Source organism: Furipterus horrens, unplaced genomic scaffold (assembly GCF_987537825.1).
Source record: "Furipterus horrens unplaced genomic scaffold, mFurHor1.1.pri manual_scaffold_6, whole genome shotgun sequence".
Classification (NCBI taxonomy): Eukaryota; Metazoa; Chordata; class Mammalia; order Chiroptera; family Furipteridae; genus Furipterus; species Furipterus horrens.
In genome coordinates, this window is record NW_028327176.1 from 68,233,138 (window position 1) to 68,259,897 (window position 26,760).

Genomic DNA, 26,760 nt, shown 5'->3' on the forward strand with positions numbered 1-26,760 from the left:
GTGTGGGACCAGCCTATTCTGCATCTCCACTAGTCTGGATGGATGTAGTTTCTTTAATTCTGTAGTTGTCAAACTTCCATTCAACTAGGTTTCTGATGGTTTGGGTGATGGTTATTCTATATTTTAGTTGCAATTTTGATGTGATTGTGCAAGGAGGTGAGCCAAATTTACCTATGCCACCATCTTGACCGGAGGTTTGAGTCACATGTTTTTAATGTTTGCGACACATCAATAGCCACCACTTGTATTAAAGCAAATCTTAAGTAGATCTAATACATACTTGCTAATAAATGAAAACAGTTGTAGATGATAATCACAGAAAAGGCTGTGACTAGCTCTAGAACAAAAATAAAATACTAAAGATTCATAAAGGAAAAGTCAGGTCACATGCAGCCTAGCAAATACTAAACAAATTATCATGAAGCAGAGAAAATCAGATTAGGCCAGTTTATGAGTCTGGGTAGATTGACAGGCCTCAGAATTAGAATTCAAATATTTAGAAGCAGTTAAGCTCATACTTCCAGATCATGATGGCTCTGAAGGGGTTTAAAATGTAGTGAACTGAACTATTAGCCAAGAAATTAATGGACATGTAATACAGCATACTTTGTTTTCAACACATTCGTCAAATTTTCACCTGGGGGCCTACAAGACCAAATAGTCTTCTTCAAGAATAAAGATTGCACACAGAGCTCTTTTAGATTTATGCTAATTTAAAATAGGTAGTTTTTGTAGTGCTCTAGACATAATTATTCAGTAGCCAAAGTGCACTGGGGGAGCTTTTGGGATTGAAAGTGTTTTTATTACTGATCTCTGTAATAGTAAGCTTACCATGGATACTTTGTGTGGGGCTATATTGAGTTATTGATGTTGAGAAACTGAGGCTTATTGGAGAGAGTTCTCTGAAATAACTAGTTACCCATCTAAAAAAACAAACAAAGTCAGAAAGAGACATTGCATTTTTTTGGATTTCATATTAAGCTGAGAGGAGATGTGAGAAAGAGTAAAGTGTGCACTTGTTACCCCCTTCCCTGGCCCCCATGTTGCTGTTAACTGCCACAACAAAGTGTTTCAGGGCGCACCAAGGTGTCACTGTGGGAGTAGTGGGTAGTTTTACAGTCAAATACATGTGATAGCTCTTTTTATAGCATAATTATTACTCTTTAAGATAATGGTAATTATACTATGCTTTATAACTGTAAAATAACTGCAAGGTCAATATTTAGTGCTTGCTTTTTTTCTCCCTTTCCTCTATACTGTTTCTTTAAGATGAAGGGAGAAACCAAGCTTAAAGACTAGAATTCTAAAAGACATTGTGAATAAGTTGTTTTTGGCTGTGTCAGTTGGGAGGATTCTTGCCTTTCTCAGGCTATTACCTGCAAGCCAGCTCTATTTCATGTATAATCAGTCATACCTCAAGTTGCTGTTGCTTTTGTTTAGACATTCAGGTTTTGATGGGAAGCCTCGTGTACCTGAGACAGGGGATTGAGAACTCACCGTATGTTCACCTGCTTGATGCAAACCAGTGGGCTGACATTTGTGACATCTTTACACGGGATGCCTGTGCCCTCTTGGGGCTCTCCGTGGAATCCCCTCTCAGTGTCAGGTATGGAAATTGGTCCTATTACTGAAATATGTATCATGTTGGTTAATTCTTAATTTGTTGCCTAGTTCTTAATTTTTAAAGCTGAGAGATTGTCTATCTTTCTGAAGAAGAGTTCCGTTAGTATTTAAAGAGACTGTCATAATTGACAGTGACAGTTTTAGAGCAGCCGTTTTCAAAGTGTAATTTGTGAACCTCTGGGGGCTCTGAGCCTTTTCTGCTAGGCTGGCATTTGCACAGGTGGCGCAGAAACAACAGTGAGCTGAAGTGCTGGAGCCTCAGCACAGATCAGAGCAGTGGTTTCAAAATCCCCTCTTTCCTTACCACCACACACTTGCAACTTAAGATGTGCTGGTTTTACTTAAGAATTTTCTTAATAAAACATTAAAATGGTCAGTTTTATTAAATATTGACCTTTGAGTACACATGTTTTTAATATTTTGTGTGAGGGAATAGGAAGTTCACATAAAACACTTCAGCTTCATGCCGAAATATGACTATCATCTCAGGAACACAGTTACTTGAAAGAATCACTAAAAGACAAACTAGTTATTCATACTCAAGTGTTCAGCAGACATTTTTTCGAAAAGAACAAATTGAGCCTGTCATATCAAGGAATGCAACTCACAGTATCTTTTGCCATAACGATAAAATTCAAGATTTTGAGCTAAAACAGAAATTTTGGAAAACTTGTACTGCCACTATGAGCTTGACAGCTTTCTACTATTTAAAGACTTTTCTGATGAGCTTGGTTGTGATATTAATGAATTTGATTTTTTTGATAGTGTATACTTAGATTTGTTAACACTTTGAAGGTCTTAATTCAGTTTGATCTTACAAAGTTGTGCATTGAGTAAAAGATTCATGCAAAGCACAAGACAGACCATTTGGATTTGAATGTAGCACAGTACAAAAAATTTAATGGTAACAATTCAGATTCCACAGTACAACTAATGTTGTTTTTGTTTTACAGTTTTTATTTATTTATTTTTTAGAGAGAGGGAGAGAAACATCGATGTGAAAGAGATACATTGACAGGTTGCTTCTCATATGCCCCAGCTGGGGACCTGGCCCTCAACACAGGCATATGCCCTGATTGGGAACTGAAGCAGTGGCCTTTCAGTTTGCAGGCTGGCACTCAATCCACTGAGCCACACCAGCCAGGGTGGTACAATTGACTTTTAAGAAACTACTCCTTGTTTAGTTTTAGTGTGGCATTAAAGAAGAATATCCACAATTATCTGAAAAGGCAATTAAATTACTACAGATCTGTGTGAGGCTAGATCATTTACTTCAACCTAAAGGACACATTGCAACAGATTGAATGCAGAGGAAGATATAAGAATTCAGTTGTCTTCAATTAGCCACTTATTAAAGAGATTTGTAAAAGTAATAAAGCAGTGCCAGTCTTCTCACAAATTTGCTTTTGGCTTAGAAAATATGGGATTTTGAGTAAGAATATTATTTACAACATAGTAAGTTTATTTTTAAGTGAATTAATATTTTTTAAAATGTCTTGGTTTTAATTTCTAGTACGGTAAATGATGATAGATAAAATCCACAAAAACAAATGCTCTTTGCTATCCTTAATATTTAAGCATGTAAAGGGGACCTGAAACCAAAAAATTTAAGAACCTGTTTTAAGAAAATAACTTTTTTTCCTCTTCTTTTCATTTAATTTCCCAAGTGTTTTTAATCCCTGCTATGTGCCAGGCAATGTGTGGGGTACAGTCTGTGTTCCATAGGGTGCACCATCTGAGTGCAGGAGACACTCGTACAATTACCTACAGTGCAGGACTGGGCTGCAGGTCAGGGTGTCTAGGGAGCAGACTGTGAAATGGATGGAGATTGACAGGAAAAGGTTTACTGGGATCAGCCCCTGTGGTGGGAATGAAAGCAGCAAGGTTAGGCAGAAGGAAAAGTTGAAATGTGAATGCAGGCTAACCAAATGCCTCAACCCATCCCTGAGGACCTCTGTAGCCATGGTGGGCCCACCCACATTGGGACATCAGGGCTGGGCTTTTGTATCCATGTGGAACATTCATCAGCTGTGACCCTAGTCAGGTGGACAGTCCTGAAGAGGGACTCTGCTGAAAATTGACTGCCAGCACTTCTAGTTCTGAGTACTTGTGCCTTCAACAGTGGTGCTCTGAGTCTAGAAGGAACTGCAAGAAAATGTCTCAGAATGTCATTAATGACTGATAGACAGAGCCCATTAAATCTGGTGGTTCTGTATAATTTAAAACCTGTATGTGTGCACGCACACGCATGTGCTAATTTAGCAGAGCAGAGGCCTCTGCACCCTGTCCCATGGCCGTAGCTCTCTGCACATGGAGTCTGGAGGAAGTGACGTTTCTAGGACCAAGCTGTTCAACATTGGCCTGACATTGATATTTCCTCTTCTGTTCTCCTAGTTTCTCAGCAGGTTGCGTGGCACTGCCAGCTTTAATTAATATTAAAGCTGTGATTGAACAGAGGCAGTGTACTGGAGTTTGGAACCAGAAAGATGAATTACCCGTGAGTTCCATTTTCTGTTGGTTATTTGCCTTTCCTGCCATTAGAAGAAAATTAATTATAAGGATTTAAAATGTCAGTCTTTTAACTGGGGAACATTATTGTAGCCGTTTGACAGGGATTCTTTTATGCATATGATCACATGATTAGATAATAGAAATGGGGAGCCAAGAACATTTTGGAGACACTGGAGGGGTTTTCTTAAAATTTTGACTTATTGTGGCAATGAAAGTGAGTGAAGGAAAAGTGAGAAGTTGGGAGGGTGTGATATACTGTAGCATGTAGTGTGTTCTGCCCTTGACAGACCACTTGTGCTATGTTTTTCTAAGAAATATAAAAGCACTGAGTCAATGTGATTGGATTTAGTTTTATCTTAGCATTGATATTTATGAGGTTATGTTTGTCTAATACCAAGTAAAATAAGTACTTAGCTATAAATTAAAGGTCGTCCTTATGACACCTGCAGTCGTCAGTGTGCACTCCCAGTGCCATGTGTCTGCTGCTGTTGTGGAACAGGCTGTGGTTTTAAACATCAGTTCCAGTCGCTTACTGGCCCCTAACTTCTCTAAGTACTTTGTTCATCTCTAAAATAAAGACTGTCCTTCTCTTTTGGGACTATTAAAGGCTAGAGATGACATAGATATGCTTAGAATAATATGGGATACATAGTAGGTACTCAAGTTTTGCCTACATGGAGTGACAAATGTCACTGTAGGTGTATTTCCTTGCACCAGACCTCTGGCAGTAGGCACTACAGCTTTTACTGGAATGACTACATGGTTGCATCACAGACCCTGAAGGACTAAAACATGCATTCAGCTTTTTGCTTCTTTTCCGCCACACCTGTGCACAGGTTTGCCTGCAGTTACCTTGTTCTTCCAGTTGGGGACTGCTGATTGGTTTCCCCAGCTTCTCCTCAGAGATCTGGTTTGATTCAAACCACAGGTGCATCCCCAGTCCTGAGTGTGGTCAGGACATCAGCAGCACCCCTGCCTGGCTGCTGCTCATTGAGCAAGTGAAGACACTTGGCAAGCACTTGACTTGCTTTGCTGAGGCAAGTGCCTGCAAGACTGGCAGTTTTCCAGTCATGTAAACGTCTCTGATACTTGTGCACTAGGACAGAGCATACTGAAATCTGAATTCACCTAAAGCCTGTGTGTCAGGGTAATAAAGCACTTGGAAGGGATGATCTGGCCATATTTTTCTCAGGAATTTTCTGTTACACTTTGTCAACTTATCTTGAAAGACTTTTTATTGCTAGCCATTGTAGATTTAGAAGGAAAGAAAACAGAATTGATATTTGTGGAATCCCTGCCATATGCCAACCACTGTATCAGGCGATTTTATAGCTTTTATTTTTTTTTGTTCACTGCAGAAGGAGATAATTGCTATAAGTGCCGTGGACTGTGAATGTGAAGTCCTGCTAAACTTTAGCTTAAAGCCCTTGTTTCAGGTGGTTTCTCTGGACCTTTACGCACAAAACATGGGAAACTTAGATCTGAAGTTCACACAGAAGCAAACCATGTTTAGTTTGCATTCAAAGGAATTAATATACTGAATTTCATCACCTTGCTAAGTGTGCTGCAAAACAGTAAGGATTTCTGATGAGTTTTACTGTTAGGTATATCTAATGAATTTTTGAGAGTGTTTGACTTCTAGAGTATTGATTTGCCTTTGACTCTTAATTCTCAGACATCAGAATTTTCTTTGAAAGTAGTATTATAAATAATTTTGAAGGGGAGCATTTTCTCAGTCCATTGAGAATTTGCTTTCCTACAGTTATCATCAGTTTGACTCAAATAAACTCATACAGATTCTCTCTCTAAAAAAAGTTAGTTTTGACGGGTAAGTGAGAATTATGAAATAATACTTGAATCTCTAAGACTGTCCCTCTCCAGGTAGAAGAGTGCTGTAAGAAAGTACATTCCAACGAGTAGATTTGTTCAGTGTTCTTTGCTGCACAGTGCATACTGATGTGAAGGTGTTCTGAGATAAAACTTGAGCCTTGCTACTATTTTTTTTAACAGATTGAAGTGGACCTTGGTAAAAAGTGCTGGTATCACTCTATATTTGCCTGTCCCATTCTTCGTCAGCAAACAACAGATAACAATCCACCCATGAAATTGGTCTGTGGTCATATTATATCAAGAGATGCCCTGAACAAAATGTTTAATGGTAGCAAGTAAGTGTCTGACTCTTTAAATGTTAGTAAAAAATTTTCTCTTGTAACTTGGTGGGAGGATGAGAATTAATGAGAATAAATAAATGTCACTAGAATTTAAAAATAGATTTCATAACTATTTAACATAGTGGGTCATACCCGATTTTTTGGGTCAGTTTTTAAAATTCGTTTACGAATTTATAAGCATTATCTTTAACTTTTCTTGGGTAGGCAATACAGTGTCAATGCCCCCACCCACCCCTGTCTTTTGTACACAAAGGGTAGCATGTAGCATATTATAGACTGTTATGTCACCTAGTGATTCATCTTGGAGGTCTTTTATATGCTACAAAAGGAGCCCTCATTCTCTTTTTAAAAGTGCAGATTATTCTACTATGTGGAAACAATGATTATTAAATACGTCCCTTATTGGTTAACATTTAATTTTGTTAACTATAAGGCGAATTATCTATATGTAGTATTGCTGATTTAAAGAGTATATTTATAATTGAAATTGCTGATTCAAAAGGTATATATATTTATAGTTTTTATATATGAGAGCCAACTTAAAAATAAAAGGCCTCAAAAGCCTATTTCTAGCTTAGACAGCTAGAAAATGGTCCACTGGAGTCCATTTTAGACCATTATGGTCATTATGGAAGTGTCTGTGCTCTTCCCAGACCATGCAGCCATGCTGGCTTTGTGTGTCCCACTGCACGGCATGGTAGGCTACATACTTTGTAGGCTCAGCAGCTGGCATCAGATTTGCTGCACTTGAGTAAATTGTGTGACCCATAGATTTGAAACTCATTTGAGGACAGGTGCAACCTAAACCTTGGCTGAGAAAAGTTGGATTTACTTCTGAAAATTCCAAAAGCAGTTTTCAGAACAGTCATCTTTGTTTTGTTTACAAAATTGGTTTTACGGTTTTCCACTGAAGAAGAACCTTTCAGTTTAGGGCCTGGCTTAGATGGTTTTTGTGACCCTTCAAAGCTTGGCTGTTATATTAAGGGAAAGCACAGTTCACCCTCAAAATATACATTGTATGTGTTTGTGTGTAAGTCTGTGTGTCTATAACTGTTAAAGATATTTTATAACTGCATGAAATTGAATGCTCAGTACTGATTCTGTTCCTTCACTCTGTTTTTTTCCCCTTGTCTTTAGATTAAAATGTCCATATTGTCCAATGGAACAAAGTCCAGGAGATGCCAAACAGATATTTTTCTGAAGAAATAATTTTAGTTTGCAATTTATAAGTGAAACTGAATTGTGGGTGCATTTCAGAAGAGAGTGTTCCATTTTATGCAGCTAACCAAGGACTCCTGTGTTTATATAAGCTAATGCTCCAGAGATGTTGCCAACATGTTAGTACACACACACACACTGAGGGAGTGTTCCAGATAAATATGATCATAGGGCTCTATTATATTCTTGGTCTTCGTTTCTGATCAAGTAAATACACCAGCAGTTGTCATTCAATGCAGGTTTTGTACTTAATTATATGGTAATTTTTTTACTTTTTAAGAGCAGAAACAGAAATTGACCTCCCTGCCATGTGATTAGTATTTCTCCTGCTTTTACTTTTGTCATTTTCTTGATAATTGTAAACTTTGAGAATGTTTGTGAAAAAGTTTTATTTCCTGTTACGTGTACATAATTAAATGAAAAATCTTCCGAAAAAGTTTGAAAAATTGAATTGTGGTTATAAAACTAATTTGCCTTTTTTTTTTTTTTTTTGCTTAAGGAAGAAAGCTGTGATAGATTCTAAGTTTGCTTTTTGATCTTTTTCTCTGCTCCAGTTCTCACTAAAAAACCAGCAGACCTGCATTTGAGCTCTGCTTGTAGCCTGGCTGCCTATTTTTAAAATTCCATCTTGAATTTAGCAGGTTGGTGTGAGAAGTCTTCCACTAGAACTGAGTGGAAGGAGCACTGTTTCTTTGCTTTTATTACCAAGAGGTGCTTGTTTTAAAAGTGTGTTCAATAAAATAACGTTCTGAAGTTAGAAGTGTTCTTAAGTTGGTATTTGCTCTCTTGGTCTTAGTAGCCCTGTTCCCTGAAATTTGCCTTTAGAACTTGGCTGTCAATTGCATTTGTATATCATTGCAGACACAGTATTGTGTGTGTGTATGTGTGCACCAGCATCAGACATTGTGCATCTGGAAGGGAAGAAGCATGTTCCAGTTCTAAAATGCAGTAATCAGTCATTACTTTAAATCCTTCAAAGTAGAATCTAGCAAATTTTCTGTATTGCAGAATATGTTTATTGCTCTTTTGTATTTGAATAGTATACTGTTCAATGCCTCTCCTGCAGCGTGTATCATCTCATTGACTGTGAATCTATATTATTCTCATGGATACACAATGATCTTTTCTCTTGTGAGGCATCTTCATGTAATGCACTATTCAGAAATAGCCATGTGTAAGAGTCTTTCTCTCTATGAAAAACTACATGGAAAAGACTTTTGTGGACATAATTTTGACTTAAACCCCTTAAGTTACGTCATTATAAGAAGAACGTTATATGGAAATCACCAAATACTTTGCAACTTTATTTCATCTGACATGGAACTGAATGTCAATATAGGAAAACTTTTATGAGAAAATGAAAAAAGAAGAAAACGAATGAAGAGAACTGTGACAATTCACATTTTTAAACTACAGATTTACTTAGTTTAGTGGGGAGGGAGAGAACAGATCTGGTGCTAAGTTAATTGGAAAGTGGCAGTGCTTGCAGTATACCAGCCCGGATGGTTTATGCTGAAGTGCTTACCTGGGAGAGTTGGGTTTTGTTTGTAAAGGAGAGGGTACTGCAGAAAGCCCTGCTTGACTGACATGTGTAGCCAGGAATCAGGATCCCACTCAGAGTGCTTGCTGTGTTCAACCTCTTAGCCCCACAGTGATTTTTGCCCCGTGTTTCTGCTTTCCTGTTAAACCCTCTAAGGTTCCCCGCACCCCCTCCATTGAAGCAGTGAAGGAAGAAAGTGGAGAGAAGCTCCTTGGACTCCAAAAGAGAAGGTAGAGAATTCAAGGCAATACTCTGGTTGAGGATGTAAAACTGGTTTATTAATACATTTTTCCTTTGAATTAAAACCCAGGGTGTCTTTTTTTTTTTTTTTTTTTTTTTTAAAGCTTTTCTCGGTAGACTGGATTTAGCTTTATTCATGACTTATTCTCACCTACCACCTGAAACACCTACACAGCCTTTAGGCTTCACATAGGCTTTGAACAATACAAACATTGCACTAGAGGCTGGTGGTAAATATTTTTGACAGCCAGAGACTCATAGTTGTCTCAGGCCACCTTTAAGGACAAAAGCTAGAGCTCTGCTTTGTCCTTCTCCCAATTTTGGGAATCCTGTTGACAGTTTCCTGTGCAGGGTCCTTGTAGTCCTACTGGCCAGGGTTAGGGTCAAAAATTTGAAACTCGATGTGACGATTTAACATGAAAATTATGTCTTGTGAACTTTAACTAAATGCATGGACTTAAAATTCGTTGGTGACTAAATGTGAAGAAGAGGTGGATTTGAAGAGGCCAGACCTTAACCAAAGATGCTAAAATACAATATACTGTCCTTGCTACTCTATAAACACCTTCACCAGTGGTATCAGGACTGTGGACAACGGGCGTCAGCAGTGCAGGAGGATGCTCTTCGTCACGTTCTGTGATCCACTTGCAAAAGGTCATGATAGAACCAAGGTGTTTTACAGTCAGGCTAATTAAAATAATGTACATTGAACACAGAATTTGAGTGGTTTCTTAAATTCCTTTAAGAACCATTTCCATTTATCAGTCCTGGACTATGCTAAACGAATAAAACCTTATTAGATCCTTAGCCAGAGCATCTGTGCTTTCAAGGACAATCTGAAGTGCAGTGGCTAAAGTTGTCTTTCAGTCTTTTTCTCTGTGGTGTGATCATCACAGATGCCATTTCTGTTGTTTTAGTGGTGATTATGTGAGACTTCTAGTACATAAATGAACGGGTATTGGTGCCTCTTGATTTTAAAGTTTTGAAGAAAAGAGCCACCTCATATTCATAGGGTGTGTATTTTATGAGTGTATGAGCATTTAATTGAAACTGATAAAGTTATAAAGTAAATCTTTTGTTTTGATTTTTCTGTAGCAGCTGTGTATACAGAGACACTAAAACCCACACCAAATTATGTGGGGAATGAGGATCCTTTTTTTGTCTCCAGGTAGTCCCACAGGTTATGCAGTTTACATTCAGTATTCTTTGTGCTGTGAGTTATTTCCACCTCAGTGATTTCAGCCTTTGGGGTAGTAGATACTGCAAAAACCAAGAACTCTTGGTCATCCGCACAAGACAAGCTGCTGGTAGACATTAGCCCTCTGGTTTTCCGGCTCAACCTCTGATTATGTGGACTGCCAGTCACTCTGGTCAATCTGCGCAGTCAGAAGACTCAGGTTATTTTCTTGGAAGGCATGGAGGCATGATTTGGTTGATTTCATTACTAGGCTGTACAAGGTGAAGACACAAACCAAATACCTTTCATTACTTAACTCTACATACATTATCTTCGCTAACACGAGAATGCTATGGTCTTGAGGGAATGTTAGCAAGGACCAACACACCTATCCAGCTGTGTCCAGTTTTATGTGGTACAAGAGTGTGTACCATAAGCAGGTACAAACTTCATGGACTCTTTATTGAACTATAATTGATTAGATACCAAAAATAAAACAACAAATGTATTATACTAGCAGATGAGGCATCTAGTTTTAGCGTGTTTTCCACTGTTCATTTTACTTCAAGACATAGAGAAAACAAAGTTTTGCTTTTAAAACATTTCCCTCTACAGTTTTAAGCTGCTTCACTTACTCCCATAGAGGCAAAAGCAGCTGGAGTTGACTTACAGCACATGCTTTGTTTCCTATCATGGGTGAGGACCTCCACTCTTATTTTAGCAGTCATTTAACATTCTGCAACAAGGCAGATTTGCGGTTGACTAGGATTTAGTGCCTGATCTTTTCTTTTGGAAAGGGGTGGGAGTGAATGTATTAGAGATGGGAGGGAAGCAGGAGAAAGAAGTGGAGTGTGAATGAGTATGCATGTCTCCAAAATTCACCGTTACCCTCACCTGTGTCTGGCAAGGAACAGATCATGTTTTGCTCATGACTGCAGTGTGCATGTTTTTCCCCCTCTGTGTTCTCTAAACTTACACTAAAAGAATTCATCCATCTTGTTCAGATGGCTCAGGATTGTATTTCTTTTGCTTACCCTGTGCTCTTGGGTTCTATAGTATTTCTATAATTATGTAACAAGAATAGTGTTGCATTGTAATCTATTATATAGAGCTATATGTATGGAAAATTTTGATCAGTTTTTTAAGCAATGTATCCTGTTTGCAAAGGCACAATAAAGTTGCATATTATAGACAATAGGCAATAAAGCTAACAATAAACCTTATTTAACACAAACCATACTCATATTCTTGGTTCATTTGATTTTTGGAAAAAGTCTAGCATATTTAGTAGTTGCAGGGACTTTATTTTAACTTAAAAAGTTCTGGTATATTTATAAATTTCAGACTGATATAGTTTTGGGAACTATAAGAAATACTTTGTTAATGTGTGTATTCCTATGTCAAATACATGGTTTCTCCTGTGTATATTTTTTAAAATTAAAGAAATGGACATTTAAAAAATTTTATGGAACCAGTTTGTATGAATGTGACAGGTATGAGGGAGAGAGAATAAAAGTGTCAACTGTAAGAAGAGAGTGTTGCCGAATGCCTTTGCTAAGGGTCTACATATAGAAGAAAATACCTTTTGTCACCATCTCATCCTGTTTCTGTGCTACTAGCAGTGAGAGGAGAGGAGATGGCCGGGCTCAGTCCCCAGTTTCTAAATAAGTGGTTACATGCCGGTGTATCTCTCCACACCACATCCTTCTCCTTTCTTGGAGAGTAAATAAAATCTTTACTCTCTACACTTTTTTTCTTTGTGATTTCTTTCATAGCCCACATCACGGACCACCGTAACATTTTGGTGGCCTGTACGGGGACATCCTCTATTTCTCCCTCTCCTCCAGCCTCCTGAGACTTGGCGACTAGGGGAGCAGTGGGCAGCAGAAGCTCAACCCAGGCTAACCCCCTAACCTTGTGAGGTTTGGAGAGAGGATTCTGATCCTTCTCTGTCTCTCTGGACTCCGGACAGCTTCTGCCTCACCCATCTTCCTGGCCAGCAATCGTGTGAGGACACCTACCTGTCAGCTGTGGAATAAATCCTTAAGATGTGTTTTGTCAACGCTGAGAGGGAAGCTTGTCCCCTGGACTGGAAATCACTGGAAAGCAAGAATAGAAGTCGACTAACCAACCACTCCCTACAGCCACAGGCTGGAATAACATTGGAACAAACTGTAGCCCCATGTTACAGAGCCCCAACAACCCCGGGGCCACACAACAGCAACCCCACCCCTTTTTAATCCAATTATAATTAAGTAAAAGCCCAAAGTCTTCACCCTTCAGTGCTGGTGTTTCTCTGCACCATGCCCCTCTCCTCTCCTGGAGAGTGAATAAAAGCTTTACAAAATAAGTTAGTGGTTACCATAGTGTGTCCTCTGACACCCACCCCTTGGATGGCCGGGACTGTGCCCTGCTCTCTGACCAGTGTGAGAAGGTCCGTCCAGGCTGCTGTTGGAGTGTGGCTAATACTCAGCATTGTTAGGGAGGAGCTGATGCTGAGTTGTCCCTCCTACTTGGTGACAAGCTAAAGTAATAAGAGGCAGAATCTATTTGTGCTCCTTTTGTATATTTTTCTAGAAAAAAAAAAATTCTTATTTGAGATTTTAGGTTTCCTACCCATGGGAACTATTGTGGGTCCCACCCAATCACATTTAGAGCTAGTGGCTCACATAGCCTAGATGAGGCCTGGCAGGACAGGCTAAAGTTCTCACCCCTTATTCCTGCAGCTTTTTGAGCTCTGGGATTCCGAGTGTGGTCCTAGCAGTGTTGTCAGACATGTTGAGTGTTGGGCCTCTGATTCAGATCTACTGCATCAGAATCTGCATGTTTGTGAGCAAACTGGCTTTCCTTATGGACCCTCCTGGATGCTCCATATTTTATGACGTATCATCCCTTTTAAATGTGGCAGGTAAGGATCACATGTACTGAATGTAAGGAGTACAAGTGTCCCCGTTTCTTGATTCCTGAATCATCAAGAAAAGTTAAATTTAGTGTGTTTTGAGAAAACTTAGTGCACAATTATGTTAAAAATAAGTGTACAGTGGAACCTCAGTTACCAAATTTAGTAGTAGTTCCGGAAGGTTATTCGAGAAGTGATTTGTTCAAAAACAATTCCTTTGTCACCTGAAAGACATGTGACTGATCGTACAGGTAGCAGCATGAAAGAGTTGTCTGATCAAGAAACCCTTTTGAAAGGGTTGTCAAAGTTTGACAACTGAGACATTTTTTCTGTGAACAAAACTTGGTCAAGAACGGAATTGTTCGAGACAGGAGATGTTTGAGAACCGAGGTTTGACTATTTGAGCATCTAAGTAATTGAGGGAGTGTTATATTTGCTGCATGACAAAATGTATTTTCCACCTCCCCCCCACCAAAATGGGGAAGGATGAGCACCAGAAGTGGAAAATAATGGAATGTTGTAAGGACAAAACAGACTGAAAATCCACCTAAGATAAAGCAGTAACCTGGATACCCCTCACTCCACAATAGAAAAACTTGATAAACATTGCACCAAACAGAAATATCACTTCCCAGAGGACAATGCTTTCCTAATTTTTTTTCTCACACCCTTTAAGAAATAAGTTGAATATCATAACCCTGTATGAAAAGTTGTATTTCTGAAACATTTTACAAAACTGTAATCCTTATAATGTGTGATGCACTCTTGATATTTTCCATCTCTCCTATTTAAAGCTCATCAAAACTGAATTGATTTCATGACTCGATAATGGGTCAAGATCCACAGTTTAAAAAACCTTGCATTAGGGGGCAATGATGAAATGATCCATTCACAAAGCTACTTTGAAATCTGTCAATATATGTATGATAGAAAGTTTTTTTTTTCCTTTTTCCAAAAAAGCTTTTCTTGCAATGGGTGTTTCTCATGCTCCTATGAGTCTTTTCTGTGCTAGTAAATATATCCAAACATTAGAAATACTGTCTATGCAAGAGTTTCTGTGTGTCGAGGATCCTTGCATTTTCTTACCTATGCTTCCTCGCAGCTCGGAAAAGTGCAAAGTGCTTCATGCTAAATATTGGCTTGTATAATAGAGCCCATTAGTTTAATAACTTAAACAAATGTGTCTATGCCAAGTGCAGAAAGCATTTAACATGTGGTATGGCATCTTCAGTGATGTAATGGGATTTTTTTTTAAGTGCCATACACTGAGGGATGAGGGTCCTTGTCTTGGAGCTTATGGATACAGAAGAGTAGAGCACCAAGACCCTGTAGTAAGGTTAATTCCATTGGTGACTTAACTACTGGAGTATAAGGGGAGGGAAGAGAAGGGAGAGGTGCAATAAGTTGTGTAATTTTAACGCTCACACTGGCTACAAGGGGATGAAAGATGGCTGGAGAGGGGACAAGGTTAGAGCCAGGTAGGCCAGTGCAGTAGGCAGTTAAGGTGAGTTGTTGGTAGTTGTTGAGCATTGTAGATTCTGGGGATAGAGTGGTGAACAACACAGACTTGGCCTGTACTCAGTGAAAATCAAGATAATACTAGAATGAGAAATGTAATGGAAATACAGCAAGTTAGTGCCCTGAGCCCTTTTGCAATTTAAAGAAGCATTAAAGTGTCCTTGTCTCTCAAGTGATGGGCTTCCTTGCTCTAGTCTTCTAAAATATTTTTCTCTTTCTACTGTCTACATTTTGTAGGAGGGTGTATTTCTAACTTCACCGTACTCTTAATGATGTTGGTCTTCTACACTGTGTGGCTTGTGTGACTTGCCAGTTTCCAGTTGGGATTGATGTTTTTATTCCATTGGAAGACTATGTTCAGCCACCAAGCAAGTGCTGCCATTCAAAGGAAGGACTTCAGTGTCATTTTCCCTATAAAGCAAAAAAGAATTTTTTTTTTAAAAGAAAACATTATTTGTCACCACTCAAGATTAATGATTTCTAGAGCTTTCCCTTTCTGAACAGTTTTGAAAAGCATTTTAGGTTTCCTTTCATTCTTAAGCACAAGACCTTGTTGCTTTCCGTTACTTTACATAAGTAAGCTAATCAGCCCTAAAGAGGGGTTTCACAGGAAATTTATTAAATTGTGAAAGGTAGTTAAGCAAATCTGAACTGAGGGCCTTTATCTTTGCTAGTGTGTACCAGTTAGTGGCATGTGTTAAGTAGGCAGTCTAGGGTTTGTATGATGATTTCATGCCATCAGGAGCCCATGTTCCCATTTTTCTGCTTCACATACTTAACATGTAGACTCAGTTTCACCTCCATCTAATCAAAACTCTGTTTCAGGCATGAAGGAGAAGGGAGGGGGGTAAGAATAACCTTCCAGTTAGCCCCTTTAAGAGTCTTTCCTGGAAGCTCCACTCAGTGACTTAAAGCCACACTTAGCTGCGAGGAAGTCTGGGAAATGTAGTCTTTTAGCTGGGCACATTACCACCTGTAATAAAATGAGTGTTCTGTTAGGAAGAAGTGAAGAATGATGTTAGCAAAGCAACTTGCAGTCTCTGCCACACTTAACTGCATCTCGGCCAGGAAACATGTAATTTCACTCACATAATGGAATTAAGCCATCAGCACCAGGAATTGATACAGCTTTTCACCTGCCCAGAGATGTCAAACAAATTATGTTAGCTCACTGACATCTCCAGCTGCATTTCTTAGACCCTGGTGATATTTATGTTAGAAGCAAAGCCTTGGCCTAACTTCAGACAGGGCCCCTGCTCTACTCTTGCTCTAGAACCTACTCCTTCCTGTTTGATTTCACAGCAAGTGGAGACCTTTTTTCTCTATCTGGGTTGCATAGGTAAAAAGTATCTTTGGTTTTTGAGGTGCTTATAGGTTTTTAGAGAATTTTTTAATGTTTTAGTCACCTAGTTAAAAAATTAAAAAAGACTATAAAATGCTCAATATAGCAGAGCTGTATTGAAAATATATAGAGTTGGGTCAGTGGGCCACATACTATACCTGACAAGCTCAGGGGAGGCCCACATGGTGGGCCTTATAAACTCAGAGACCAAAAGTAACCACACAGGTGGTCTGAACATAAAATTCTTAACTAAAAGCAGGTCATGGTGGGAAGTCGCATCCTAGGCCTATAGCTTTATTGACAAAAGTCAGTCTTTACCTTCGAAGTTGTCTATTATCTCTGTGCATCTAAGATAACATACCTAGTAAATGTGAGAGTAATCTTCTTTTCCAGTCCCCCTGAAGGCACAACTGCCAGAACCAGAGCATGAGACCACGTTATCTTGTTGCCCACATACCCTCTCTATGTGCTGTAAATGTTGACTGTCCTGAACCCACCAGTGTAAAATAAGTGTTTCTCCATTTGGCTTTTTATCCAGTCCTAGAGTATTTCCCTGCTTTGTTTTCTCCAATGAATTTAATATAACCTCCCATATGTTTCCTCCTTTGATTCAAATGTATAAAGTAAACTGCCAGTTTTTGGAGCATTTTCTCAATCTATTCAGATTTTCCTTTTCAGCAGTTGTCTTCAGTTTTGTTCTCTGCTAAGACTTCTTAAGCTGGATGTTCTTTCATCAACAGGGTTAGATTTGAGCCCTGGCTGGTGTGGCTCAGTGCATTGAGCGCTGGCCTGTGAACCAAAAGGTCACCAGTTGGATTCCCAGTCAGGGCACATGCCTGGGTTGTGGGCCAGGTCCCCAGTTGGGGGCAGGCAAGAGGTAACCGATCGATGTGTCTCTCCCCCCTCTTTCTTCTCCCATCCCCCTCTGTCTAAAAACATAAATAAATAATCTTTAAAAATGTTAAGAGTTCAAATCCTGACGCCACCAGATTCTAGTTGTGTGATCTTGGGCAAGTGATAGAAACTTCCTGTGCCTTAGTTTCCTCACCTGTAGAGTAACAGTTTCTACCTCATAAATTTGACAAGGCCTAAATGAGATGCCTGGCCCATGGTGAATGCTAAGTACTGGCTATTTAGTAGCTATTAAGTCACTAAAACATAAGACATCACATCTGAAGGTCAAGACTAGCTAAGGGAGAGCAGAAAACAGGAATGTGACTGGTATGCAAAGGTAAGAAATGCCTGAAGGGATGGGGTCTGAGATGGCAGAACGGTGGAACACATGGTTTTCCTGCTCTGCCAGCCTTCTCTGACCACTCAAACATGGTAGAGCTCTCTTGTGCCACAGAGAGGCACAAGCCTGCAACACAGCGGGCAGTGGCGCTCAGAGTGCAAGGCTGAGGGGAGCTTCAAATGACATGCACAGAGGCTGCATCTCTCTGGGGCTGGGTTCTTGTGAGGCACATAAAGGGTTGTCTTCCTGCAAACTGGGACACTGAGGTCCCTGGGTATACATAGTAACGTGTATCCATTGGGACTGGTTACCATGTACCCTTTTTCAGAAAAAGGAGGGGGGTAGTGGGAAGTATCAGACAGGTGGCTGCATTCAGTGTCTCTGGTATGACACTGATTTTGAAAAATTCAGTACAAATTCATTTATTCAGCATTATTTGTTACTATGTTTTAGGAGCTGTTCTAAGCACTTTAATAAAATACATATAAACCTGGCTGGTGTGGCTCAGTTGGTTGGAGCCTAGTCCTGTAAACCAAAATGTGGGTTCGATTCCCAGTCTGACATACATTTGGGAACATGAGCAGTCTTTTGTTAGTTGGCCCATAGCTCTTAACTGGGAATTACTCTTGTCTCTACTGGTCTCTGGCCTGCTGTAATTTAATTTAGAACATATTAGACTCTTTCCCTTGTCAGAACTTCTTTAGCTTTCACTTATGCTTTCTGACAGTTGAGGTGGACTTCAGCCTCCTCCATCTGTAAAATGGCCTGGGAAGAGGTTTGGACCAGATGGCTGTGAGGCCCCCACTAGCTCTAATGGCCTGGTTCTGAGAACACAGCCTGCCCTTTTCCCCAATACATGTGCACAATGGTGTATCGTAGACATATAGTTAATTAAAGACAAAGGAAAAGTAACCCTTCCACCTCCCACTCAACAAAAATAATTATAATGAGAATGAATACATAAAGAAGGAAGGCTGAAAAAAAAGGGAAGGACTGTTGCCCTCCTTTTCCTCTTGCTTTCTGTTCTGGTAAAGTATTTGGGTTTTACTAATTAATGTAGTAGAAGGCAGTTTCTGGAGGGTAGGAAAATTTCTCTATTTTTGACCTGGTGCTGGCTGTATGTGTTCACTTAATAGTTTCTTGGAGCTTATACTTATGATCTGTGCATTTTTCTGTACATATATCTTACCCCAACAAAAAAGAATGAAGATTTGGTGATTTATTATGAGAGGAGTATCAGCTCATGTTACCAAGAAAGAAAAGAAAAGACGGTGATGGACGACGCCCTGACTGATGTGGTTCAGTGGGTTGAGTGTTGTTCTGCAAACCCAAAGGTCTCCAGGTTTGATTCCAGTCAGAGCACATGCCTGGGTTGTAGGCCAGGTCCCCAGCTGGGGGCATGTGAGAGGCAACTGATCAATATTTCTCTCACACATCGAGTTTTTCTCCGTCGCTTCCTCCTTCGCTCCTCCTCTCTCTAAGAATAGATAAATAAAATCTCAAAAAAAAAAAAAAAAAAAAAAGGAAATGAAGGCGATGGATGAAGAGGCTAATCTGTTTTAACTTATGTGAAAATGGAGAGTCCAAGGTGAAAGTGTGAACTGACTCAATACTTTTGGATGTTTATCTTAAAGAACCAAAGATGTGTACAAAGTTTTAGCAGTGTCATAGTAGTGAAAATTGGAAACAATTAAGTGCTTAGTAAGAGTTAAATGATGGCACAACCAAAAAATAAGTGTTATTTTGCCATTAAAAAATATGCCATAAATGTTTGTTTATTAAAGCCACTTATAAAAAAGCATAGCACAATAACATTTTTAAAAAACCAAAATATGTATTTTACATATATGCATAGAACATAATCAGAAGAAGTATACCAGAAGAATTATGGATGATTACTTCCTTACCTATTTAATTTTTTTCTTCCAGTGAGAACACATTTCTTGTACAACACCGTGAGAGGGCAACACTTCAGGCAATTAGCCTCCTCACCTCCTCTCCAGAACAGAGTCTGTTCTGCCATATCCTCACCTGACTGAGGGGAGGCCAGGGGCAGCACTGGCGGCTCTCTAACAATTCTGCCTTTACAAACTAAAAAGTCATCAGTGATCCCACGTGCATGTTCAAATATGGCACCTGAAGTTTAGAGCTTCAAAAGGATCTCCATTCAACTTTATTGATGCTCAAGTCATATTTGCAAAAGGATGGCCTCTCCTTTTTCACAGGTCCCTCTGCAATGAAGGACTGGGAGAACAATTTTGCCTCCACTTGGGGATGTCAGAGAGATTTTCTTCAGAGATCAAGTTATTCATTTTTCAGGATTCGGTTCACCTTAATTTGAGGAATTCTTATTGCCTATACAATTTCAGGCTTGATTATAAAAAATTCTGATACTGTTCAACTACATTACAGAGCTCTGTGAAAGTCAGAGTTCTTTTATTTCATTACCTTCTTGGGGCTCTGGGTGCTCAAGACATGACTTGTTCCTTTGCGGTGTGAGACACAGAACCTCACGCTGAGACAGAGGCCTCCAGAAGAAAGATCTGAATGGTGTGGAGGAAGGGCCCCAGTCTTGCTGTGACTCTGATCAAACTTCGCTGGATTTCAGCCTCCTCCTCTGTAAAATGGCCAGGGAAGAGGTTCGGACCAGATGGCTGTGAGGCCCCCACCAGCTCTAACGGACTGGTTCTGAGAACACAGCCTGCCGTTTTCCCCGATACATGTGCACAATGGTGTATCAGAGACATATAGTTTTGACAATTAAAGACAATGGAAAGTAACTCTTCCACACCCCACCCAATGAAAATAATAATAATGAGAATGAATACATAAAGAAGGAAGGCTGAAAAAACAAAAGGGAAGGACTGTTGCCCTTCTTGGGAGGAGAGTTCTCCGTCTGCGTTCTTGTTGTGGCTGTTGTGCAGGGCCCGTGGCAGTGTTAGACGTATCTCTCTGAAGGGCTGGGCTTGCTTCCCGGTCTGACCAGGGGCCTGGAAGAGAGGTAACCATCATTGCTGCTAAAGCCCCTACAACGCAGTGCGCATCCACCCATGTCTACTCACCCTCCCAGGACACCAGCCTAGGACTGGCTGAATGACCTCAGCAACCTGCCAAATACCTTACTTGTGCCATCTTGTTTAGTCCTTACAGCAACCTGAAGGGTAGGCACTGGCCATGAGAGGTTAGAGAACGTGCCCAAGGTCACATAACTAGGAGGTGGTGGAGCCAGGATCTGAACCCAGATCTTTGACAAGGTCCCCATGGAGGTAAGAGAAAGAGGCCAATAACCAAAGCTTGATTCTCCACTTCTGGGAGGGTCATAGGGATAGGGCAGGATGTGAGCAAACCACCACCACCAGTCAAGTAGAGCTACTTTATTTGAAAGTTCCCTTGATAAGCACACTAGAAATGCGTGCTAATTCAGTATGGGGCCAGTGCCTCCTAAATGCACGAATTTGTCACAAGTGTCAGGTCTATACACACTGTGCTCCAAAACCTCCCTCTTGAAGCTCAGCTGTCCTCGATCATCACTGAGCGTGTTAGCTCATGTATATGGACTCCCCAGACATGTTTCATTTGCGTAGCTTCGTATTTCAGTGCAGGGTTTTATTCTCCTTATTCATTTCAAAATGAGAATTTTTAGAAAAGATAGAGATAAGGGATGATTCTCATCCCAAAGCTCCCCACTGCACCCCAAGTACTGAAATTGCTAAAAATCCTTCTCTGTTTTTAAAGTCTTTATCCCCTTGGTTTATTGCCTATAATATATGCATTGAAAATTCAATATATTTCCATTATTTAAAATAATGATGTGTAAGATGTTGAACTTGGATCCCTGCAGAGAAATATTAAGAAGCATGAAATGAAAACCCCAGGTATAAAATTTGAAATGTTTTCATCTACTGAAAAGAACTGGCAAATGTAATTGGTTATCTTTAACCCCCTCCTCTCTTAGCTCCCAACCACAGGAAGGAACCTGAGCTTTGGGCAGAAGTTGCAGCTCTGCTACTTGCTGGCATTATGACCTTGAACAACTCACTACATGAGCTAAACCTCAGCTTCCCCATTCGTAAAACAGCGGTTATAGAAATTGTTTTAAAAGTTGTTATGACACTTGAAATTTAAAATAAATATCCATATGTATTTATATGGCAGGTAACTGGCTTTCATCAAATGGTGGCTATTACTATTGATAATCTGAGTGTAATCATGTCTCTGCCAACTTGGGTGGGTTTCCTGATCTCTGAGTCAGTGCCCTGTGAAATGGGACCACGGTGTCTACCACATGGGGTTGCTGTGAGGACGAGAGATCCTGAGTGTAACCCGCATCACAGGGCAGGACAAGAGTGGGTGCTTGTTAGATATTAGCACAGTGCTGCCTCAGCCTCAGGGAGGAGAGGGTACATTGAGACCTTGTTTTTTTCATGTTCATTTCAGAATGATCCGGGGCTGAAACTGGATGGGGAAGTCATTTGAGCTGCCAGATAGCTGCCTCTGGTTCTCCCTTTCACTTCTGTTCTTGACAGCAAATCATAGGCACAGGGAAATTAGGAACCAAGGCCATTATTTATTTGGTTCACGTGATAAGAGATTGACTCTCCAAAAAGTAGATCAAGCAAACAGAGGGAAAAACGTTTTCTAAAAAGCAAAAAGCAAAAAAACCAAACCAAAACAACAACAACAAAAAAACCCAGCTGAAATCATCCAGATAAAGAGACCTCAGGTCTTTTGAAGAGCTAGGGTAAATTGCGGGACTTCTTCAGATGGGTTTTTTGGTGCTAGGCCAAATCAGATGCAGGTTTCCTGAACTCACATTGTTCCCCCATCAGCCCAACCTGGGTCTCCATTTTCTCCAGTTGCCAGCCTTCTTTCTGTTGGGAAGCTAGGACCCGAGCCCAGGGCTGCCCAGGGCGTTAGCAGGCCCAACAGTTTTTAGAAACTCACCTGGGACACTTGCAAACGCGTCTTCGCTTTCCTGGATAAAGAAAAAGAAGTAAAGTGACTGTCCCTCCCCCCAAATATGTCTTCCCCTTCCCTTTTCCTGTTTCTTTAGGTTTAAGACTCTTGTGAGCCCAGGTCAGGGCTTCTTTTCCATTCCTCTTCGCATTAAAAACAAAAACAAAACCCGAAAACACACATACAAAATACATTGCAAAGACACATGTGGTTCACCTGCGAGGGAACCAAAGCCGAGTAGGGGCTCATGGGGAGGGGGCCAAGGATAAACCTCAACCCGTGGGCACTGGCCTCAGGGCCCCGGAGCCGACCTGCCTAACGGAATTCGTAGTAAGCCTGAACCTGTGCCCTCTCTCCCGGCGGCGCCGATGGAACGCACACGCTGCTGCCGCTTGGGGATAGGCAGGGATCTATCTTTCATTTTAAAAACTTCTATCAGAGTGGAAGAGCAGCGGAAAGGGGCTTTCCGCGTTCTATCTCCAGGAAGAAACGAGGTGTTTTTGTCGCTGCGGTGCAGCTCGGAGTCCCGGAAATCTCAACTCCATCTCCCCGCCAGAGTTGCCTAGATCAAGCAGCGCAACGGGCGGTCGCGAAGCTGAACGCTCCGCGCCAGGATTCCCTACGACTTACTGTAGCTGCAGATGGCGGTGATGACCAGAGACAGGAGAAGGACAGCGCAGATCCCAGCCAGAGGCGCCCAGATGTAGATTACACAGGCGAAGTGCGTCCCCTTCGTGTCCACTGAAGACACCGAAAACACCAACATTTAGGAGCGACCCCGGCTCCTCTATCCACCCCCGACAGCCCGAGCACGTCTCCAGCTCCGGGTCTCGGTTTTCCCACCACGTAGGGCTCAGCCCGCGGTCTGCACTGTCCATGGCCCGCCCCTGCCTTGGGACCCTGGACCAGTCTCACCTGCGCTGCCCGCCGCAGGCCGGCACGCCTCCGGGCGCCGGGACACCAGCTGCGACGCGGTGGTGGGCGCCGGCGTGGGTGGTCGCGGCGCGGGCGTCGTGGTGGGCTTCGCTGCGGGAGGAACAGAGAGTGGGTGGGAGTCAGGCCGGGGATCTGGACGCGACCCCTCCCCACCGCTCCGCGAGTCTCTGCCTTAGGGGACGCCTCCCGGCTTCCACCCAAGGAACGACGGGCCGTCGCCCGCGCTTCACTCTGCTCTCAAAGCGGGGGAGATGGAGGGAGTGGAGTTCTCCTGGCTCTGTGCTGACCCCTGCGTGGCGGGCGCGGTAGCCTGCAGCTTTCCGGGCTCCGCGAAGTGCATCTCGGCGCCTCCGACTGGAACGCAGAGCCCGCTTCTCGCCATCAGCCTCTCCAGTGCTCAACCCTTGTCGGCGCGCTCCCTTGTGCGCTTGGGTTGAGGCCCGCATTTTACTGACGAGCGAACGGAGGCTCAGAGAATTCAAGTACTGTGCCCAGGACCACACCAGCACCTGAACTCGAGCCCAGATCGGCCGGACCCAAAAACCCATCTTTTGTCCCTACCCAGCCGCACCTTAGCCTCAGTTTCCACGTCTGTGAGACGGGAACAGTAGTATCTAAGTAACTCCCAGGGGCTCTAAGAGGCTCGAAAGCGAGGCATCCAAGTGAAAAATGGGGCAGAAGAGAGTCCCAACCCCCACACCGAGAGGTGCCGTGCCCTCGGCGCCCGGACCTGGCAGGAAGACGGGCACGAAGGGGCTGAAGTACAGTATCGAGTTGGCCTGGACCAAGCAGAAATAGTAGCCTTGGTCCTCTTTTTGGAAGGCGTTCAGCGTGAGGACGAAGGTGTCGCCTTGGACCTTCTGGCCCGAGATCCGGCTGGAGTCCATCCACTCGGCCATCTTGACTCGGCTACCGGAGATGTACATTAGGAAGACGGGGCTGCTGGTGGCTCCCAGCCGCTGGTAGAGCCACGTGCAGCCCGACGACGTGGACAGCAACACTTGGCATTTCAACTCCACCTTCTTGCCCAGGTGCGCCTCCACCTGACGCGGCGTCAACCGGAACTGGCTCATCCCGAGGACCGTGGCAGCATCTGAGGGGGGTGGTGCAGGCCGAGAGGCTCAGCCCGGAGCCCCGCGGCCCCCACCAGCCCCCTCCCTCCGCGTTCTCTGAGGGTCGCAAGCTCACGGAGCATCAGGGCCAGCAGCAGGAGCACCCCGGTCACCGGCGAGGTCATGGCGCGCTCGCGCAGCTCAGACGCCAGTGGAAGCGTGCAGGAGACGATGGGACACCGAAAAGGGAAGTTGCGCCCTTCAGACGGCCGCCGAACCCGATTCCCGTTCGGAGGATGTGATGTCACCCGAAGCTCCGCCGAGGAGATAGTCGCCCTTCTTTTCGCGGATGCCACCTTCAGCCCAGGGAGGGGGCTGGGGCCGTGAACTGGAGCCGTCTAGGCACCCTTGTCGGTGTCTGGGGGCAATTGAGAAGTGCAGGTTTGAGGCTGAGGGAAAGGGCTTGGAAATGGCCCTCAAAATGGCATTCTTGTGGGGACGACAGAAGATAATGAGAGATTAGACACTTCAAGAAACGAGGGTGAGCGTTAGCAGGAAAGCAGAGAGGGGTGTCCACTTCCTTTGCCCTCACTCAAAGTGTCTCTGGTACTGTTACCTCAGGGCTTGTTTGCCAAATGGGCACTGAAGGCTGAGAGGGAAGAGACGCTAATGGCTTGTCCACTTCTCAGGAACTCGGTCAGGGGAGTCTTGGGTTCACCAAGGAGGGACTGCAGTGCTGCCACGGCCCGGCCTAGTGGGGCTGGGTGGGGCTGGCAGTTCTCTGCTGACTACACACACCCTTGGGGACTTCTCCCAGCGGCTAAACCTTTGCCACCTATCCCAATTAATCCTTTCTTAGGTTAATTGCCACATCCTCCATACCAGCTTTCTCCTGGCCAGTCCTCCAGCCACTTGCTGTGAACATTCTTCCCATAAAGAGGTCTGACAGTGTCACTCCCACCCCTCTTGTGACCTGCAGGACTGGATGAAAGCTTACCCCTGGCTTGGCTCAGAGCTGGTTTCTCCTGGGCTCTGCCCAGGCCCCCACTGCTGCATTCTCACAGGGCTTGAGGTTTTTTAAACTCAGGGCTCCTCTTGCCTTTGCTGTTCCCTTGGCTTGAAAGACTTCTTGCTGAAGCCCTGAGGCCAGCTCTGGTGCTGTGGGACTCGGACCTCATTTCTCTGTACCTCCAGGTCTGAGTGCTGAGCAGGGATATGGGTGTAGCCTGGGTAAATGCTTGGGTGAAGGCAGTTTTTCCTCTCTGGCCCTGGCACACATTTGTCCCCTTCCTTTTGGTCTATTACTGTCTGGAAAACTTTCAAACGCAGTGGAGGCCCTCCTCCCATTTCTTCAGGGTTTCCAGGTCTTCCCACTTTGAATCTTGTATTAGTTGCACTTCATACTGTTTCTTGATTCTAGAGTCAAGCTACATGGCATTATTTGTCCCATGTGTCTGCCCCACCTGTGAGTTCTGTCTCATGGGGACCATGTCCCAGACGCCCCTGGATGTCACATCACACCTTGGGCTGAGCTGTGTTTACGAACTATACTCCCCTTGTGGAACTTGAACTTAACTGTTGAATGGACATTTTTAAAAAATTATTTTTATTTCAATGCTCCCTACCCCTTCTCAAAGTACCCAGATGCCTGCTAAAACATGGAATATTTAATGTTTTATATTTAAAACTGTTTTTAAAGTGTCCTTTAACTTGCTAGAATTACATGTTCTTGAAAAACTTCAGACAATACAAAAAAAAAAGAATACAAGGGAAGTTCTCTGGCTCAACTTTCCTCAGTCATCCATTCTCCAAAGAACATCACTCTTACATCTGGGTGTGTTCCTCGGCTATTATCTGCTCATAAACAGATGTTTATACACTGTTTTAGACACGTGTAGTTGTTCTATGTATATATATATATATTGCAACTTTCTTATCTAACAGTAGTTGGGAAGCTTTTTATGTCAGCTCATGTAGAGGTACCTCATTCTTCTAAATGTGGGGACATTTTCATTGAAACAGTTTCCTAACTTCTGTAATTACTAGCAAGGCTGTAGTAGATATAATGTATATGTATCATTGGAGACTTGCACCAGTACATGTAACATTTTGAAATTAAGGATTAGGGCGGTTGGGAAGGAAACCTTTTGTAATGATGGTTATGAAAAGGGTACACAGCAATGGCTCTCTTGGCATATCAATGTGTGTGTGTGTGTGTGAAGGTAACAGCCAAGTCCAAACAGGTAACTTACATGGCAAGCCTTATTTTAGATAGCAGCTTCCCATTTTGCTTCATCTCTGTTCCCATTGCAAGGAGGAGCATCAGATGGGTCTGCTGGCCAA

At 42.3% G+C, this 26,760-nt stretch overlaps 2 protein-coding genes across 2 annotated transcripts in view; one reads left to right on the forward strand and one right to left on the reverse strand.

The window, feature by feature from the left end:
• Window positions 1-8,009, forward strand: part of RMND5A (required for meiotic nuclear division 5 homolog A) — an 84,181-nt gene extending 76,172 nt beyond the window's left edge. The window contains exons 6-9 of the mRNA XM_090281694.1: window positions 1,441-1,606; window positions 4,018-4,120; window positions 6,145-6,299; window positions 7,443-8,009. Coding sequence (XP_090137820.1) covers window positions 1,441-1,606; window positions 4,018-4,120; window positions 6,145-6,299; window positions 7,443-7,506 — 488 coding nt within the window. The 3' untranslated portion in view covers window positions 7,507-8,009. The remainder of the gene's footprint in view (window positions 1-1,440; window positions 1,607-4,017; window positions 4,121-6,144; window positions 6,300-7,442) is intronic.
• An 11,229-nt stretch (window positions 8,010-19,238) lies between these two features.
• On the reverse strand, window positions 19,239-24,926 carry CD8A (CD8 subunit alpha). The gene is made up of 6 exons (XM_090280321.1): window positions 24,554-24,926; window positions 24,096-24,458; window positions 23,345-23,455; window positions 23,060-23,170; window positions 22,418-22,448; window positions 19,239-20,463 (listed from the first exon to the last, which is right to left on the reverse strand). Exons 1-6 carry the CDS (start codon window positions 24,600-24,602, stop codon window positions 20,412-20,414), a joined length of 717 nt encoding a protein of 238 aa, XP_090136447.1. The 5' UTR covers window positions 24,603-24,926; the 3' UTR covers window positions 19,239-20,411.
• Between the last annotated feature and the right edge of the window lie 1,834 nt (window positions 24,927-26,760).